At 40.3% G+C, this 19,738-nt stretch overlaps 1 protein-coding gene across 4 annotated transcripts in view; it reads right to left on the bottom strand.

Annotated features, from left to right (window-relative positions):
* The window catches only part of LOC139953178 (uncharacterized), a 107,337-nt gene that overhangs the window by 11,350 nt on the left and 76,249 nt on the right, over positions 1 to 19,738 (bottom strand). For 3 of the 4 annotated variants that reach the window (XM_071952630.1, XM_071952639.1, XM_071952620.1), the window contains 9 exons: positions 17,501 to 17,635; positions 17,145 to 17,273; positions 15,934 to 16,095; positions 7,189 to 7,317; positions 5,488 to 5,649; positions 4,551 to 4,679; positions 1,322 to 1,489; positions 519 to 647; positions 66 to 236 (listed from right to left, as the gene is read on the bottom strand). In XM_071952630.1, coding sequence (XP_071808731.1) covers positions 66 to 236; positions 519 to 647; positions 1,322 to 1,489; positions 4,551 to 4,679; positions 5,488 to 5,649; positions 7,189 to 7,317; positions 15,934 to 16,095; positions 17,145 to 17,273; positions 17,501 to 17,635 — 1,314 coding nt within the window. The remainder of the gene's footprint in view (positions 1 to 65; positions 237 to 518; positions 648 to 1,321; positions 1,490 to 4,550; positions 4,680 to 5,487; positions 5,650 to 7,188; positions 7,318 to 15,933; positions 16,096 to 17,144; positions 17,274 to 17,500; positions 17,636 to 19,738) is intronic. The other variant, XM_071952646.1, reaches the window with a different exon arrangement.

Here is a 19,738-nt window from a genome sequence, read left to right on the forward strand (position 1 = left end):
TTTACATGCTTGTACTGTCGAAGCATAATTTTGTGCATATTTTTCTTTATAAGATCTGAACTTACCCTGGCAGACCTCTCCGTTACCGTAGTAGCCAGCGGGACACGCCCCGCATCGGAAGAGCTTGATGAGTGTAGCAGTAGCCAGATCAGTGTTACGTACAACAACCCCAAGCTGAAGATCCTGGCATTGTACTCGGCCGCCGAAGCAAGGTTGGTCAGCACAAGTTCTTGGATCTGGTCAAAGAAAGAATACACACTTTACGAAATAAGAATTAGTCCTGATTTATCATCATCATCATCATCATTATTTTATTAGTAAAATGTAAACGTTGGATTCTGTTCGTAAAAGAACTACATAAGTTTTTTTCAAAAAAATAAAAATGGCTGACTGGTATACTGCTCATTATTGCTAAGCATGGATATTTCAGCCGTATTTTCTGCTTTAGCAGATAATAATAGAAAATTGGCGGGTCCCAGGATGACCCCAAGAAGAGAGAAAGAAAAGTGACTACTCACCAACTGGTACACACAGGACACCGTTACCAGCGAAGCCGTCATTACAAACGCACCGATAGCTCCCCGGTGTGTTGATACAAGTCGCATCTGCATGGCAGTTGTCAAGTCCGCGTGCGCACTCGTTAATATCTGCAAGTCGAAAGAGGATGGCCACATTTAACATTTAAACAAATCTTACCCACGTGCTTATACAATCGCGGTTCATTCTTGTAAGGCGTCGATTCAGAAACTTAGTTGAGACATTCGAAATATTGTTATCTTTCATTTTGGGCCTTTTTACAAAAATCAACATTATAGATTGGGAGCTACATGATTATTAGAGCATATACTCCTGTATGGAATGTTCTATATTATTTCTACAAATGTATTTTGGTGCACAACTGTGGTTGTGAAATAATTACAGCGTGGATTGAAGTGAGCAAGGGAAATGTTGCATGCCACACCAGGCACATCATCTGAATCAGAACAAAATGAGACGCCTATAGAACCTTGCGATGCAGCATGGGAGCCACCGTTACACAATCGTACTTCATTAAACAGTGTGTGTGACTTAAGCGATGTTTCTTTTGGTGAACACAATCCCCTCTAAAACGGTTTAAGAAGGATAGAGGCCCCCCTAGACCCCACGAAACACATTCAACCAAGAGGAAATCATGTTAGACTCATGCCCAATGGTTCACGTTTCTCTTCCAATGACTCTCTATATGTCTGTTGAGTGGAGAGGTAATATGGCGGCCTGGTGGCTTCATCATCCCACACTATTAAAGTATTTTTTAAAGTAATTTTTATCTTATGAAGCATACCTGCACACGTGTCACCGTCTCCCTGGTACCCTGTGGGGCAGTTTCCACACCTGAACAATTCGATGACGTCAAGCTGTCTCCAGTTTGGAGAGTTTAGAATCCTCTGCAGTGGAATGTCCTCACAATCTACACCTATGAAACAGGGCTGCTCTGCGCATGTACGGGGGTCTACGGGGAAAATATAGCTAATATAAATTCACAACAATATATAGTTTCGCCTTTTATGCAACACATCACACTGGATCAGTTTAATATGTAGATGCTGACGTTTCGAAAATGCATAACATGATCCTGCGACCATTATGTCAAACTATCATTTGTTTGGACACAAAGGAACCGTCCACAATCAAGGCTAAATTTCAGTGAGTTGCTCAAGCAAATAAGTGAGCTTCACACCTTTCGGCTGAGCAGAAATTAGCAAGAAACAATCGCATAAAAATAATGCGGAATGGCATTTCGGCTGACAACCTTATTCTGGTGAGCAACTACTGTTTTGTGCTGAGCTCCTTCAGCTCACAAAAATTTGAGTTATACAATTTGGCTGTTGGCATGACACAGCCCAGGGAGTACTGTGTGGAAAAGCGTCAGCATATCACAGCTGAAAACTTTCATCAAAAAAATGTGCCCTCCGAGAGACCCACTAAGGAATAGGCCTACACGTAATATTACTATAAATGGTGATAATAGTAAATGTCCCGAGTGTTAAACTACAACCATCTCTGTTATAGATGTAAATTTTGCATCAGGGATCAAAAGTATTAACTGGTCTTTCCTACGCCGATGTGTCACAAGCACTGTTATTATGCACAATACTAATACCCGATCGCTCGGGTAGGATACGAACCCACGACCTTTGTCATGCTAGAGCAGATCTAGACCACATAACTATCTCAACCAAATACTACAACCAACTCAATTCTCAGATGGATAACTCCATCAGTGACACTACGAGCATGAACTCGCATGACAGCGTGTAGACTCCGCTCGGGTCAATGTCTGTCAAAAACTGCTGACAATGCCTCAAACGACTAGACAGAGCTGCAATAAAGGGGCCAACTGTGGGGAAATCTAAAGGTCAAGGGACTTGAACGAAGTCTAAGGATGAAAGAAACATCAAAAAGGTCTTCCTGAAAAGACAGCCGCATAAAAAGAGCGGAACTCATACACCACGTTTTTTATCATCCCATGAGTCCAGTTTAGAAAAGTGGAACATAATGCTGTACATCATAATATAAAAAAAGGAACAACTGTTCACCCCCATGGGCGTTTCCTTTGCACTGTGACTCATGATTTATTGTAGATTAATTGCCGCCCATGTTCAGTAGAGACAGGTGCCAGGCTGTATAGTGTGAGGACCGCGGATACTGTTTTAATTTGGGAGAGATCGCTGCTGCTCTCTCTTAAGTCACACCTTTTGGCGCGAAACGGTTGATATGGCGCGAAAGATCTACATCCTCAATCTGGCGCGAAAGGTCTACATTCTTGATCTGGCGCGAAAAATCTACACTCTTTATATTGTGAAATTTAATGATAGGGGGCCTACCTGCTTTAAGCTGGTCTGCATTTTCTTAAAAGCCTAAACGACAGTCATGTTACAGACCATGTCATTATTAATAAAAGGAGGACATAATACTCGGTAATATTTTCAAAAACCAGCATCAGTGCGGCTTCCCAACGTATGCACAAAATACCCATGTGGCATAGATTTGCGTGCTTTATGAGAAAGGCTTCATGCCTGAACCCCTTTCTCCGATTAAACTTTGAGGGTGACAAGATTACCGCTTTCTCTGTAAGCGCATTACTTCAAAGGGTGTAATTTCCAGCAATGTTCTTAACCAAGTATAAGTTTCCATGTCATTAACTTGTTGAGTAATTACAAAAGATATTCAAATGACTCTCGAACGATAGATGTGTGCTTCTTTTTTAAGCCGATGGTCGTAGTTGTCACCGGTTATGTAAAGTCTTATTTATCGCTTAACCACTCTTTTAAGTTCAATCACAAAAGGTAATTTTAGCCGAGCAAAAGGTGCTGACAAACGGGTCCAATCTCGTCCCTGAACGTGTCAGTCCCTGTGCCGATGACTGGTTTCCACCTCGTTAGCCAAACCAACGGAGGGGACAGACTATAGACATCACAAACCTTTGTATATACCGTTTGGTTCAACCCCTACAGCACGACAACCCAATAACGGCAACGCCCCCTATTGAGACACATTATTCATTAGGGAGGGAGGGGGGGGATACTACCCGGTGGCGATTCCTTATGTTTGCTTCTACCTAACCGTTTAGCCAGTAAACAAATCGTGTTGCTCTCGTGGTAGTTGGGTATGCATCATAAAATGAGATACCTTTATTCACTGTACACCTTTGGGGTCAACCCCTACAGCACGACAAGCCAATAACGGCAACGCCCCCAATTGGGACATCTAATATTCATTAGGGGGTATACTACCCCGATGGCGAATCCCTAGCCTGGTTTATTCCTACCTACCGTTAACAAGTTAACGAATCGTATTACTCTCGTGGTAATTGGGAATACATCATCAATTGAGATACCATTATTCGATTTGGAGTGGTGGCGAGTGACGCCACTTAGTCGGTAAAGTCAGGTTGGAAAAAGTTCCCTTTAAGGGGCGTGGCTCAACTAATTCAGACCTGGGGGTTTCAACACCCCCCCCCCCAATCACTTTATATTTTGCTCCAGTTTATGGTACTCTCACATGCTTAACCGGAATTAGATGCATTTTAGTCTGCACACAAAATTGCTTATACATTTTCCGCTCTGCAAAAATTAGCAAGAAACAGGTCACACACGGTACTTGTGACACAGCATTTTGGCTGGTTGTTTTATGTTTTAGCTACTTTGTTGTGATCAAGCAACTCTATGGAATTAGGGTTAGGGCATCATTTCAGAGGAGTGATACGAGTGATAAGAGCCGAAACTAAGATTTAACACAAGTCTTGCAAGTGCAACTTAGTTAAACAAACCACACACGCAATTTGAGACTGTTGGTAATCTTATTCTGGTAACAAAAACAACAATAACAAATTCTCAAAACACTTTGATGTGCTTAAGCACCTCTACAATTTGGCCCTGGTCTCAGATGAATTTGGGGATGTGTGACACGCCTAAAGCAGAGTGGGGAAAAACAGTTCAAATCAAGACACATTTCTATTATTTTCCATCCGCTTGAGAAAAATAGTTGACGACTAGAAGTTCATTAATTACCGAGTGGCACGCAGACAAGACCGTCTCCAGCGAATCCTTCTTTACATTTGCACTTATAGCTGCCTGGAGTATTGATGCAGTCTGCATTGATGTTGCATCTCTGTCGGTTATCTTCACACTCGTTCTTATCTGAAGAGGGGATACAAATGACAGACAATGATGAAATCAGACATCCATAACAAACTACAATTTCGGGTTTTAAAACCTAGCTCCCCCCCCCATGGAGGATTGACTATCGGTATGTAGCGTGGTGTTCCCCCTCCTATTGTGTCTTCGTTGTGTTCTGGGAGTCTCAGTTGCGATTTTTAAGAAGGTTTTGTGGGATGGGGAGGGAGGGGGGACGGGGGGGTGTGGGAAAGAGGAACATGGAGAATTGAAACTTTTTGATTGGTGGATGCATCCTCTGTCACCCTCTGTCTGATCCATGATGAACTGACGAAGACAATTGTTGATCAGTGTACCTTGACTCTTATCCAGGGAGAACCTTGTCTGGGTATGGTGACACAACATGACTTTGCTACAATTGGCCCTGAATCGTAAATAGGAGGCTATATTTGGACGCTGGTGGCAGCAGATTTCAGCTACGTTGACAGCTGTTGGCTTCAGAGGCAATGTTGGAGACTTGGTTTTCTTTCCAAGCGGCTAGCCATAGCCAGAGCCGAAGTCATTAGGTCGGGTACGGCATTATTGAGTAAATTCTATGGCAAGCCTTTGTTATCATATAAATTATTATTGCGATCATGTCAATAACTTTACGCACACTGTTGTTAAGTTAATACCTAAACAAATTCTCCAACGTGGTGTCTCAAAAGGTATCCGAAGGCGATCAAGCTTTAAACTATTTATGTGTTCTGCTTTTGTATTGATAAACCAGCAACAATGAAACAGTAGCCCTAATTTACAGTGTCAAAGATAATGCAATCAAACTTGTCCATACCCGCGCACGTTTTGCCGTCACCCTCGAACCCAGCGGGGCAGCTTCCACATCGGTAGAGCCTAACGATGGTGGCCGAGTCGAGATCGATGTTGTTTAGATTCAATGGGATATCGAAGCATCGTACACCGTCAAAGCAGGGAGTGTCGGCACAGACTGTGCGGTCTGAAAAAAAAATTAAACGACAAAAGTTAACAAAATAATTGAGAAGGCGCTTGATACATTTGGTAGTTGTCAAATACCCAGTATTCTCACTTCTGTGTACCCCAACATATCCATACGATATTAAAGGCAGTGGGCACTATTAGTAATTACTCAAAATATTTATTAGCACAAAACCTTACTTGGTAACGAGTAATGGGGAGGTTGATAGTATAAAACATTGTGAGAAACGGCTCCCTCTGAAGTGCCATAGTTTTCGAAAAAGAAGTAATTTTCCACGAATTTGATTTCGAGACCTCAGGTTTAGAACTTGAGGTCTCGAAATCAAGCATCTAAACGCACATAACTTCGTGTGACAAGGGTGTTTTCTTCTTTCATTATTATCTCGCAACTTCGATGACCGATTGAGCTCAAATTTTCACAGATTTGTTATTTTATGCATATGTTGAGATACACCAACTCTGAAAGCTATTCTTTGACAATTACCAATAGTGTCCACTGCCTTTAAACAAATATGTGAAAACGTTGGCTCAATTGGTCATAGAGGTTGCAAGAGAGTAACGAAAGAAAAACCTTGATTTCCAGATGCCTTAAAATAAAGGCTTCAGCTTAAGTCTAATTTTAACATTTGAGTGAGAAGCTACCCCTCTCTCCCCAAAGCTATGGTACTTCAGAGGGAGCCGTTTCTCACTATGTGTTGTACATCAACAACTCTCCATCGTTCGTTACCAGGCAAGTTTTAATGTAACAATTATTTCGAGTAATTACCAATAGTGTTCAGTATCTTTAAACGAAATATTCGAGATCTTGCACGTATTTTAGATACTGTGTCTATGCATCATCAGATGACGAAAGATCGGCACGGAGATAATTGGGTCATGCAGTCATTTGTAAACTAATCACTTAATGATACCTATTTATAGTGATGACCAAACCTTGACATTATAAACCGATCTTCATCTTCGACTGTCTCTCTTGGTGTATTCAGCCATACCCAATTGTTCTTTTCCCAGGCATGATACTTCACGGAGGCAACGAAGGCAAGCGATTGCCTTCATGAAATGATACAGTAGAAAAGTTACGATTTCATCATAGGGTGCCCTTTTACCAAGAAGAACATGCCTAGGTGCCCTGCTCCTATCAAAAACGAAGCATACAGGCCTGTACTCCTTTATCACATTAGCAAAATGCAGAGTGCTTTTATAAATGAAACGAAAGTCATTATACTCCAATAATAATTAACAATGATCAACACTTATTTCCAAAGGAAGATCTTGCATTGATGACACTGTAATAGTTCTTGAATTGGGGCACAGCAATTTTCCTCTTGATAATAGGGCACTCATATGAGCAACAACATAATTTGTGTTGGACCTTTGCAAAGGGCACCACAGCAAAATCACGGGGCTCTACGGTAATTGTACTGGGTGCTAAGGGTTATTTAAGGCATGCGAGAGGGATTTGGCCGATTTTTTTCAAACAGTCTCATGACGGTCTTTGACGGAGTTCTGACTCTTTCTTGAGTCCACTCTTCATCCTTACCTATTGGTACGCATCTTTTGCCGTCTCCTACAAAACCTTGGTTGCATTGGCACTCGTAAGACCCCACCGTGTTGATGCAGGTTGCATTCTGGTGACACTCGTAGTTCCCAGTTAGGCATTCGTTGATATCTGCACGGAAAGAGTATCAAATTCAACAGTTCTTTCAATCAATCATCACGTACTGAAGATCTGGTTTCAGTAAAAAAAGTGTTAAAGGTGATCAAATGTCAATACTCAGGGTAACAGCAGCATGCCTTGATCGAGCTCAGAAAAGGTAAATGTCACACAAAAAAGTTTTGTTTCAATCAAAAAGTTCACAAGGCTTACAACGTCTATAAAGTGCTGTCAAAGCCGAGGACAATTTGAAGCATTTTAAAAGCGTTTTAAGCACACACAATCATAAATTGCTTATTTTGATTGCAGCAATTGGAACAATTATTGGCAAACGACCAATCAACTGTGGCAACTCGATGAGGTGAATATTGGATGGCGAGTTGATTGAAAACCAGAGGATGGCAATTATAATTACTGTTCCAAAATTCAATGATGTTTTATCGCTGTGAATCCCTGATCCTGTATGGATCTAACGAATGCATTCGTGCTTAATTGATAGCGGGAATGAGGGTCTGTCTTCAACTTTAAGCGTCACGCGAAGTGTGGAGCTAAAAAGAACATAGCTCTACATCGTGTAGGGTTTTGAACCACTATGTGGACTTAACACACATTTACACAGTGTTTTTACTCCATACGGACTGTGGACCTGAGAACAAAAGAGGTCCACTAAATATCATAAAGGGACTTGAAACACTGTTTGGGCTTACACACGTCCACACAGTGTCTTTAACAGTGTTGAAGTAATGATGGGTTAAGCCTTAAGAGTTCACAGCAAAGGAAGGTCCACAGAGTGACTACAACACCGAGCTGTGTGTTCTTTACACATAGTCTCATTTCGTTATTTAATTTTCCTCCAACTAATATTATTAAATCTTCCTCTTTTTCTAACTTTGTTTGCAAGGCCATTAAGTACTTTATAACAGTACCCTGATATCGTTGCGTTTTTCCCATCCGTTTGGAGGTTACAACAAGTCAATAATGTTTGTCTAGTCAAACACAGCCAGAGATAATCTATTCCGGAGTCATTCTCAAAATAAAATAACCCAATTAAAATATGAAGCTGTCTCTAATTTATTCACAGACAGCGGCATGTTGGACTCGACAGAGCATGCGCGACCATGCAATAACATGCGCAGCTGTCTAACTGGAGTGACATTGTAAAATCTCCCATCCGCCATGTTCGTTCTACCATAGAGTGGTTCTACACACACCCATTAAAATAAACACACAATGGACAGCAAACATACACTAATTTGCTGCAGAATAGTGAGTACCTAAACATACACATACACCAAAGAAAACATGAACTAAGTTGCAGCTGCAGAAAGGCGAGTGCTATAAAAAGCGTAAACAGAGACCAAATAAAACATTAACTATCTTGCTACAGTAACACAAGGCGAATATCTAAGCATGACCAGACACCAAAAAATAACATCAACTAATTTACTACTCAAAGTCAAGTACCTCAAGAAATAATGACACCATAGCAGTGGAAAGGAACCTTTATATTGGCCTCTCCACGTGCCACCAAGAACCCCCCCCCCCCCCCATTTTGAGACTACATGTAGATGCATTTTGCTTAGAGATAAGACATGCCTTGTCATGCGGTATCATGCAGTCGCATTTTATGTTCATGTATACATGTGACTCTAATTGTGCCAGGAGTCGATTCACAAAGATAGTCCCAACTTAGGACTAGTCCTATACTATAAGTTAGGGCGAGTAACTCCGTCCTAAGTCGAAATAACACCAGTCTGAACTCTTTGAGAAATCCACCCCTGAAATTGCAATTCAATAGCTGGCAATAGCTGGATGTGAAAGATTCTTCCCATGACACTGACAGGCCGCGAAAAAAGTAACTTTGATGATTATGTTCTTGATTGTTCGACGAATCATTTAATGTGAGATAAACCTGCGTTCGTTTTAACATTGAAGTTCAGTTGGGTCCCACCAGGTACCTGCCGCTAGAGGCGCTACCGTTACGGCTAGCGATCGTGACCTCTACCACCGGATACGGAAGTCTCTCTCGGTGAAGTCATCAACGATAAGGTCATTCTTCTCTGACATGATTAGACAAGACAACATGGCTTCCTCCTTCCCCATGGTCAAGATGTGAAGACATCGTCCCCTACTATGCCATCTCCCCTGAGACTTATATGATGGTCACGGGTGAGGAACTGCCAGCCAGGTTTCTTAATTACTGATGTCTAAAATTAAACACAATGGCCTTCGTATGGTGTGGAGACAGAAATATAAGTTGCTGAAACAACATTGCGGATAAAAATAGAAACCACATTTTAGCGTGATACTTATGACTGTTCCGAGATTGACGGCTTTGGTTTAGACTGACGAATTGCGATGGCGAAGAAACCACTATTGCTGCTGCAGCACTTCAGGCAGTGGACACTATTGGGCAAATACTCAAAATAATTATTAGCATTAAACCTTACTTAAACGAGTAACAGGGAGAGGTTAATATATAGTATAAAACATTGTCAGAAACGGCTCCCTCTGAAATGACGTAGTTTTTTTCGAGAAGGAAGTCTTTTCCACAAATTTGATTTCGAGACCTCAGATTTATAATTTTGAGATCACGAAATCAAGCATCTGAAAGCACACAACTTCGTGTGGCAAAGGTGTTTTTTCTTTCATTATCATCTCGCAATTTCGACGACCAATTGAACTCAAATTTTCACAGGTTTATTATTTATGCATAATGTTGAGATACAACAAGTGAGGAGACTGGTCTTTGAAAATTACCAAGAGTGTCCAGTGTCTTTAAAGTGAGTCCGTGAGAAGCCAATGGTTGAGCTGTGCATCTTGAGCAAGACACTTAGCTATAATATCTTCCATTCACACGGGGGTTTAAATAAATATCTATGATAGGTGGTTCACTATATACTTAGCAGCACGGGCTGCTTTTCTCCCAAGGGAGCTGAGATGGTTTAAGGAATGAGACAAATGGTCCTATGACCAGGGGTAACCAACTTTCTCTCATTTTAGAATTTGACAGCGAGAGACGACAGTGTTGACAGCGGGGAGCTTCTGGGGGGAAGATGCCGAGGGAAACTATTCACGGTTGAATGTCAGGCAGGATAGGAGTGACCGGAAGTTCATAGGTGACCTTTGGGTCAGAGGAATATGAACCGTGCAGTGAGTAACATCCACGGTTCTAATTGGCCTTGTTGATATAATGAATAGTTAAGCCGAGGCGTAACTTTGATAATCAAAGCCTGGTTAAGAAAATAAACTCAAATCTCAAATAAGCTCTGTACCTCTCAACACAGCCCTAATCTTGAACCTAAAGTAGCCAGGACCTTGCCTAAGTGTAGACCCAAAAATGTTATGCAGTGCGATATAGACCAGATACAAGTATAGGACTGCATTTAGAACTGGGCTACGACTAGTGTTGGGTTTTTGGTTTTAGCTCTGGGCTAAAACTTAACTCTTGGCTAAAAATTAATGATTTAAATTGAATATTCTACCATTTGGCTTGTTCAAGTGCAATGATTGTAACATTTTTCTTTTATAAGTACTACTTTAAACCCAAATGTCAGTGAATAAATCTCTGTTAAATTGGAGTAGTCGGAATTTTACAGTTAGTCTTAGTCATAACATTGTCACGGAGACAAATTATCTGAAGACATGGATGAGCTATCTGTTATTACTCGTACTAAGACTTATTGACTGCTCGAAACATTCCAGAACTCGTACGGTACTTATTTGTACCCTGCGATGGTGATAATTTACGGTCAATGATATCTGGCGCAGAGGTTAGCAATAATTTTAATTATTTTATTGGGGACACGGTCATACTGTTGGCATTTGTCCCGATGCTCAGTTTTTAAATTGGAACAGATTTTGGCGAACTCTAGCCGATCCGAATTCCCCAAGCTAACCGCTGATTTCACAATGACTAGAATATTGTCGTCTAGTTACTGAATCACAACTTCTTGATTTGTGCAATTCATAATCCTTAAGGTTTGTTTATTTTCCATTTGGGGAGTTTCCAGAGTTCCCTTGATGGGAAGAACATCTTCACAAACGAATAATATCCAGATTATTTACTAACTTTCAGAACATTGTTTCTAAGCACGAATAACGAATAATAATGTTAATATCGTTATTAAGAATGTTAAGCTGTAGACTGGCCACTGGCCAACCTTGACAGTTGTAGCGTTTTTAGGTGATTTGTTTTTTAAAGTTTGGTTCAATGCCTCTCTAATTTCTGTGAGAAATATGACTACATATACTGCGGTTAAGTCACGATTTAAGCGGTACGCCGGTAATTTGCTCCCGGGGCTAGAGAATGAAGACACGGCGGGTCGTTGTCATCCGAACCGAGTGAAAAGTCATTATCAATTTCCAACTCTGTCATTTTAAGCGTTTTGCCTGCAAGTGACAGAGAAGACTGACAGGCAATTGTGTTTTTATGATTGGTTGCTCGCGGAACAAAAACCAGTTCGAAGTTGAATGGAAATTTTGATGGATTTTGCAAAGGGTTGTAGACAAAACGTCACCAGTATAAACTTTTCCCAATTTGAATGGTGATATATGTAACAGATTGTCCAGCGGAACCAAAACTTTCATTGGAATTAGTCTGACTGACCTGTGTTTAGTTATGGCAAAAACAGTTACTGAAATGGCATGACTGGCATCAACTTACACTTCATCATCCTCTAGTCTAATATTTTAAATACTTTTTCATCTTTCTGTTTTTTTATACAGATGCAGAGTGTAAATTGAAATGACAGAGTTATTACGTATTGGATAGAGACACCAATGACAACGTAATATCTTTAGCACGACGAGGAAGTAAAAAGGAAGTGAAACTACGGAAGCATTTGGTACAGGGAAAACAAGAGTATCTCTCTTTCGTGTTGTGTACGGACACAATAAGACTGGATAAGTTTGGAATTATCGTGTACGTACGACATAACTTATCGTGTGCGTACAACAAACTTATCGTGTACGTTTACGATACTTATCGTGTACGTGTTCGTATAGTCAATCTTATGGTGTACGTACACGCTGCGTTATCGTGTATGTAGGGCCTACAGCATACGACTAAAGTTTGGACTTATTGACTATACGCAAAAGATAACTTATCGTACGTACATATTACTTATTGTTTACATGTACGTACACGATAAGTCCAAATGTATCATGCAGGTACACAATAAGTTAGAATGTACGTACAAGATAAGAAAGTTTTTTCTTTTTTTTCAATGTGGGGGGCAATAGGCCTTCGTATAAACATAGTCTCTCCCCGAACAACCGACGCACAGCGTGCCGTGTGCACAGTGTTTTGATAGACCAAGAATGTGTATGTTTATTTTCATTTTATGCAACAGTAAAACGGAAAATGCAACCGGTACTTTATGTTTGCTTTTCAGAATCAGGGGGGTCAAGAAGTCCACTATAGTACATGTAGCGCATGCAAGAAGGTGATCAACGATTTTCAAATGAGGCAACTTCATAAGCGGTATACCTGGGGGTGCTGGGGATAGATTAAGTACCAACTTTTTGACAGGTGGAGTGTGCGGAGGCTATGGCTCGTCGATCGATCGTGTTACGTTTTTGTTTTAGCCAGCAGTACAACTTATGAGATAGCAACGCAAAAATAGCACATACATTGCTGTAAAATCTCCTTTATCATAATGCTTCAAGCTTATTCAACAGAATGAATATAATAGTGTAAGTTTACACCTTTTCCAATTCACTTCGTAGTCGCAGACTCTAAATTAATAAATTATACCCACGCCACAGTTGCTCTTTATGCACTTAAACAAAAATACAGCCTGTCAATGGTAATACCAAAAACAGTGTTCTTCCTGTGAGCAATAATTTGGGTTTCAAGATTTATTTCTTATTACGCGCGTGTTCCATGTTCCTTGTCATGTATCCCCAAATTAATTTCTAAACACCAGATGAAAGGTCATCAATTTGTGTTTTTTTCTTTCTTGGCTGCCCAGGGGGTGGCTGCTGCCCTAAATATCACAGTCAACCAATGATGTTGAAAGATAAATCATAACATCCAAGCAACCTGTTTGAACCCCGACATGGCGGTTGACTGCAACTTACAACCCTATTACATACAGAGATATGGGGTTGATTTCAAAAAGAGAGTCCTAACTATAGTCCTAGGACTCTTTAGGGATTATTAGAAACTTAAAGCTGTTCCCGAGTTAGGATAGTTAGAACTAGTCACACTTTCTTACTCGAGATGAAATTGAGATGCAACTATTTTGTGAAATCCACCCCTGGTGAAAGGAATGTGATAAATAGTTAAACTTTCATCAAAACTAGCCGTCTTCGAACCTGAAAATTGGTTCATTTTGAAACCCATTATATTTCAACTTGCATATTTGTTTCTTCTTCTTTTGGAGAGCGCACATCAGTGCAACGTTTTTGACATAATTATTAAGTTATAATTGTTTTCATTTATTTTGTTGGGGGTGGGTCAGCAGTTTTGAGGTTGTACAAGTCTGGACTTTGTTAAAGCATGTGGTTAAATCAGACTAAAGGACTGAAGGTTAGTCCAATTGTGCTTAATTACATCGTCTGAGTTCAAGGTTGGAGTCTGCCAACAGACCATGAATCCGACTCAAACCTAATTGGAACTCGAGCTTGAGTTTAACAGAGTTTGAACTTGAAAGGTCCTTGATCTACAAAAAAACACAGATCATAACACTCCTAAACGTGTAACACCTGTATTGCATTAATCTATAGCAACAACCCGGCAGGCCAGCCTCCTGTGTCAGAGAGTTTGTTTTTGTCTTAATATGAAATAATCCATATGGGGTTATTGTTAATAAAGGGGGACCTGGCCCCCGTTTCATGACACCTTGCTCTCTCAGGACAATAAAGATCAAGAAATGTTGGCGTGTGACAGGTGTGTCTTATATCCCATTGTTTTAAAAATAGGTCTCAGTAGGCCTATATACGGAACCTCGTAGATGGATCTAGTGACAGACGATTCCTGTGTCGAACTGTTTGTTTTTGTCTTAATAAGAAATCATCCATACTGGGCTATTATAAAAAGGGGAAAAGTATCAGGAAATGACGGGTGCGTCTTATCCCATTGGTTTTAAAAATAGGACACAGCGACGGAGTCCCGTAGATGCCGTGAATCCACATGAAGCAGATGGTGACAAGTTCGCGGTCGTGACAGACGATTCCGGATGTCAAAATTACTCTTAAAATCAGTGGTTTCTAAAATAAGAGGGGGCCGAACGACTAACCGAGCGTCATTGTGCGTCTATATAAATAGAGGGATGACTTCTGTATAGGGGACAGGTTGATTTACAACTTAATTCGCAAGAGGAAGCATTTTGTTAAACTTTATCGAGCTGTATGTCTCCAATGGGGGTTGTATAGGGTTGTATTGGTTACTAAATTACTAGGTTTGCAAAGCTATATCATAAGTCGAATTGTAAATGGGTTTCAACTGTCTAATCTGCTCTTAATGGGTATTCCTATTAAGGTAAACTTGATTGGAAAAGCAGTTCATTGGGCTAAACCTTTTGACGGGATAAATAGCGCGGATATGTTCAGGAACTCTGGGATCACAGGCCTAACATAGTTCTAGTTCCACTTTGATTTCGTTTTCTTTAGAATTTATGAAGGCAAACTGCCTTTATCCTACAGCAAATACATACACAACAAGAATATATACATAACTAAACTGGCTAAAGCAAGAAAGAGCTTGAGAAAAGACACTTTCGTCAACGACCGTCATGCTGTAACAGACTAAAAGTCCATGCATTTCTACAGACAAATCAAAAACACTACGACTGTTCCATAATACATTGACTATAAAAACACTAAAATCAGGTCCTGACAAAATGAGTGACAGATGACGACTTTATGACAATATAGCTGATATACACCCATTCCACATGCGTAAACAAAAAATCTTAGCTGGCACCTCGGCGTCTCTATCTCGAGAACGTTGTGATTCGCTAACCATGCATCCATGCGATAAATAGTCTGGTGGCCCTTGGACATAATTGAGACTGAGAGAACACTCTAAAAACTCTCGGGTCAGATTTGACCCTGATCCTGGTCTTGTGGGGTCTGACCCATTTCTGGGTCAGTATGATCTGGAAACTGTGTCAACATGACCCAAACATGGATCAAACTGACTCAGGATCAGTCAAACCCAACTTTTTGCCTGGTTTTCATGTCAGTCTGACCCCCTAAATGATCAGGCCCCATTTGGACCTGGAATCCGGGTCAAGTCTGACCAAGTAGTTTTTAAAGTGCAGTTCGACATTACAGAAGTCTCAATGGGTTGCATCAGCAATTTTGTACGTACACGATATAAAGTATAACATATCGTACGTACACAATAAGTCCAAGATTATCGAGTCTTATCGTGTACGTACATAGCAAGAAAGAAACAGACACATTTGCTCATTATTGAGCCTGGCAAAACAAGGGTAGCCTGGGCTTGGAACAAAATAACGGATTTTTTTTATAGAAAGAAACCACCAGACTGGAATCCAGAAACATAACTCCCGCCATTCAGAAGAGTCGTGCAGCGAATAATCATGCAGGAGCGAGCAACTCGTGTGCAGGGGGAACAGAGGGTCCAGTGGACCCTCCTTCCACTAACCCCAAACTTACCCCTACACCTGACCCCATCCCCGGTGTACCCAAGAGGGCAACGTCCACACCGGAACAGTTTGATAGCGGCACCAGAATTCAGGTCGATTTCGGCCAGGTTTAGCCGGATGTTCGTGCAATGAACCCCGGGAAAGCAGGGCCTGTCCGCACAGGTACGCTTCGCTAATGTGGGAATTTGGTGGTTGGGTAGTAGTAAGTATTAGTTGGGAATTATTTGAGGTGACAGGCAATGTGGGTTTTATTAAAGGTGAATTATGAAAACCGATGTATGTATGATATTAAGATAAAACCAAACACACCATAGGTTAGATAATAAAGGTATGATACATTTGTCACAATTGAGTAATATCAATAACTGCTCTTAAACCTTTTGTATTCACTTCAAATACTTGGCAATCTATTTTCCTGTCTGTAAATATTATGATTTTCAATATGAATAACTTGACTATCAGAAAACATCGAAGACCAAAAAAGTCACACAACGAAGGTGCACAAATTTCACTTTACCCCGCCCCCTCGAAACAAATCGTTGTTCACCTTTTTCCCGAAAACATATCCCCTCAAATTGGTAAAATTGGTCAAGTTTGTTGAGTGTTCAGTGAAACTGGAGAATTTGAATAAAACATCTCATCTGTTACAAATAACGTATCATACCTTTTTTTGTAATACTCTGTAATCTACAATTCCATGTACACTGCAATATTATGAAAGGTAAAAACAATGATCTGCAGACAATCTTCTAATTGTAACTCGGTCAAGATCTATTTTGGAACTAGGCAGGCTTGGAATTTCAGGGGAGACCGTGGCCTCTATGCCCCTCGTGCCGCCCCTTCGAAAGCTTCCCATAAATTTTGAAGATTTTCTAATGAAAGTGCCCCTTTGCTAAATGAGAAAGGCCTTGTCCTCTCCCACATTCGAAATTCCTGGCCTGATTATGATTAGTTAAGAACACATGTTAAATTGGAAACGCATTTCACGTCATACCAACACCGTTCGGGAAATGTCAATTTAATTCTCGCTTGACCTTGTGGCTTCATTGAGACATCATTCACGTGCAAAAAAATGATTCAAACTTGAACAGGGTTTTTACTGATGATCAAGCAATACTAATCCCATGGATTATATCCATCCTCAACACATTATGAACACTACAGTGAGTCATGTTTGATTTTTGAATGAAGGCTACAAAGGGGCTGTTAACAGCGACTTACCAACTGTTCTACACGTAATGCCATCACCGACGTAGCCTTCGTTGCAGACGCATTTTGCCTGGACTCCACCTTCTTCGCAGTGGGCGTTTTCATCACAGAACAAACCTTGCGCTACGCAAAGATCCCGTTCTGTTAAAAGGAAAATAACACATTGAATAATTGTTTTAAACATAACAACTGAAGTCGAAGAAAAGATGAGCAGGAACTCAGGGACCTTGATGAGGATACCATCAAGTGGCTTGAAGTCACTAAACTGCAAATTTAATTGTATCCAATGTTCACCTTGGTCCAGAGGTCAAACGAAAGAAGAACACTAATGTTGCATTAAATATATGTTGTATTTGCAATGTACTCACCTTTGCATATAAGACGACGGTTGATCAGTTGGAAAGCAAAGCCTTCCTTGCACATGCACATGTAGTTACCGTATGTATTGTGACATCTCTGATCAGAGGGACAATTTATCAAACCTTCCGAACACTCGTCAATATCTGCAACGGGATATGTACATAAGAGATGTTAAATTTGCATCGGGGATAAACAAAATTAATTCCGTTTTTTACACATACACCGATCTGTGTTAGCACTGTAAGCTCAGTACTTTCCCGAGTCCTGTAAAAAAAAATCACAGGCTTGTTACTCGGGTGGGATTCGAACCCACGACCCTTGAAATTCTAGAGCATTGTTTTTACTTAAAAACAAGCGATTAATATTATCACAATGTGACATTAAAGAATTGGCACTTGATTTTGATTATCGGAATGCATTGGTTACAGTGTGGGTAGCCAATTGAATTTCATTGAGGTTTCAATTTTTTTTAATAATACAGGATAGGCCCCTACTTTTAAATGTGGAGAACTTGTCTTTATTACAAACAAGAGCGAAACTAATTTGGATGAGCATTATATATTAATTGTGAAATATCAGTGTAATTTTATGGCCATAAAAGTGGTATCCGAATGGTATCGGTCATGATGAAACAAATAGTGGAGCAAAATATTCGCAAATCCTCTTTAAATCTAACCTAAATATAATTTAGTTTTGTTGCTGATGAGAAATTGTAGTCATTCCAAATTTTACGATGCGGTAATTTCAGACCAGACAGGTTTATTATTTACTGGCATATTTGCACACCGAAAGAAAAAACGAGGTTACTAAATGTAGCGTCGAAGAAAAGTTGTCAAAATAAATCTCGATGTTTTCCTCAAACCAGACTGTGGTACAATTAAGAATGGTGGCTGTCAAAAAGAAATGAAGGAGCCTATTAGAACATTCCAGTGATTTTATTGGCGACATAAATCATATTATGTTATCAAACACGAGGTGTGGAACAATTCGAACCCCATCCTGGATATCACCCATTCCATATTGAAGAAAATGTTCTGGCAGCATTAGTAATTTCTAAGTATAGGATGACATTTACGGGGAATGCTAAACATGTTGCCCGGTGAATGTTTTGTTGAGTGCGCTCACAGTTTAATGTTTCCTTCTGTGAGTTCATTAACTTGTGATAACATGTTCTCCATCCCGTTATCAAAACCACCTCAAACATAGTTGTCTATAAGCTGATTTTTATACAGACCAAGTTAAAGAACTCACAGCCTAAATTGTGTTTGCGCCAATAAACATCATCGCGCATAAACACATTCACGAATCCAGGCCTATTATGCTTCGTTTTTGAAAGGGCAAGGGCACCAAGGCATTTCTCCTTGAGCACCATAATGTGGACATTGTAAATTTCTACTGGAGCATTTCAAGGGAAGTATCACTCAGGTATGTGAATCCTTTTCTGCTTGGCTAACTTGAAGCTAGCTCAAAACAACATGATATTGGGTGGTACTCCTAAATACAAACTTTCACTTTTCATATTTAAACTTTCACAAGAAGTCGATGAACTAGACCCTTTTTTTTTAAATAATGAAACGGGAATTGGATTGGCCAGGGACAATTCTCTTTTTGTTCATGCAGATCCTTGGTTAAGAAATAGACCTCTTGGTTTCTTAAAAAAAAAGGTAAACTTGCACAAGCAGTCAATGAACTAGACCTTTTAATAATGAACCGGGAATTGGATTGGCCAGGGACAATTCTCTTTCTGTTAAAGCAGATCCTTGGTTTAGATAATAGACCGTCTTGGCTTCCCAAGAAACTTGGTGGGACCCCCATCCTGTGCTAACTGATCACCGGGTCCCTCTATCAGGAACGCCGCCGCTCCAGTTTCCAAATTTATCTTCTGCAAATTAGATCATCATCTTAAAAATAGCGTCACTAATTAGGTGGCAGGAAAAGCAGTGAGTTCTGGTGAACAATGAGGGAAAAAATGTGCACGAATTACAATGTGCGACCAGATAAGATTTGAGGGGAGAAGTTATATAGATCTCAGAGTGGGGAACAAAATAGCATTGGTGATGCATTGTTGATGATTCGACGCGCCCAAGCTTGTATACGCCCCCAACCGTGGACCACCTATGTTCCTATTGTTATACATACCCGGTTCGAACGAGTATACCTACTCCATATAACATTATCAATCTAAGCCGATTTTTGGCCTAACATTATAACACCCGAGCTCATTAAATCAGCGTCAAAAACTTGTT

This window comes from Asterias amurensis, chromosome 2, assembly GCF_032118995.1.
Source record: "Asterias amurensis chromosome 2, ASM3211899v1".
Taxonomy (NCBI): Eukaryota; Metazoa; Echinodermata; class Asteroidea; order Forcipulatida; family Asteriidae; genus Asterias; species Asterias amurensis.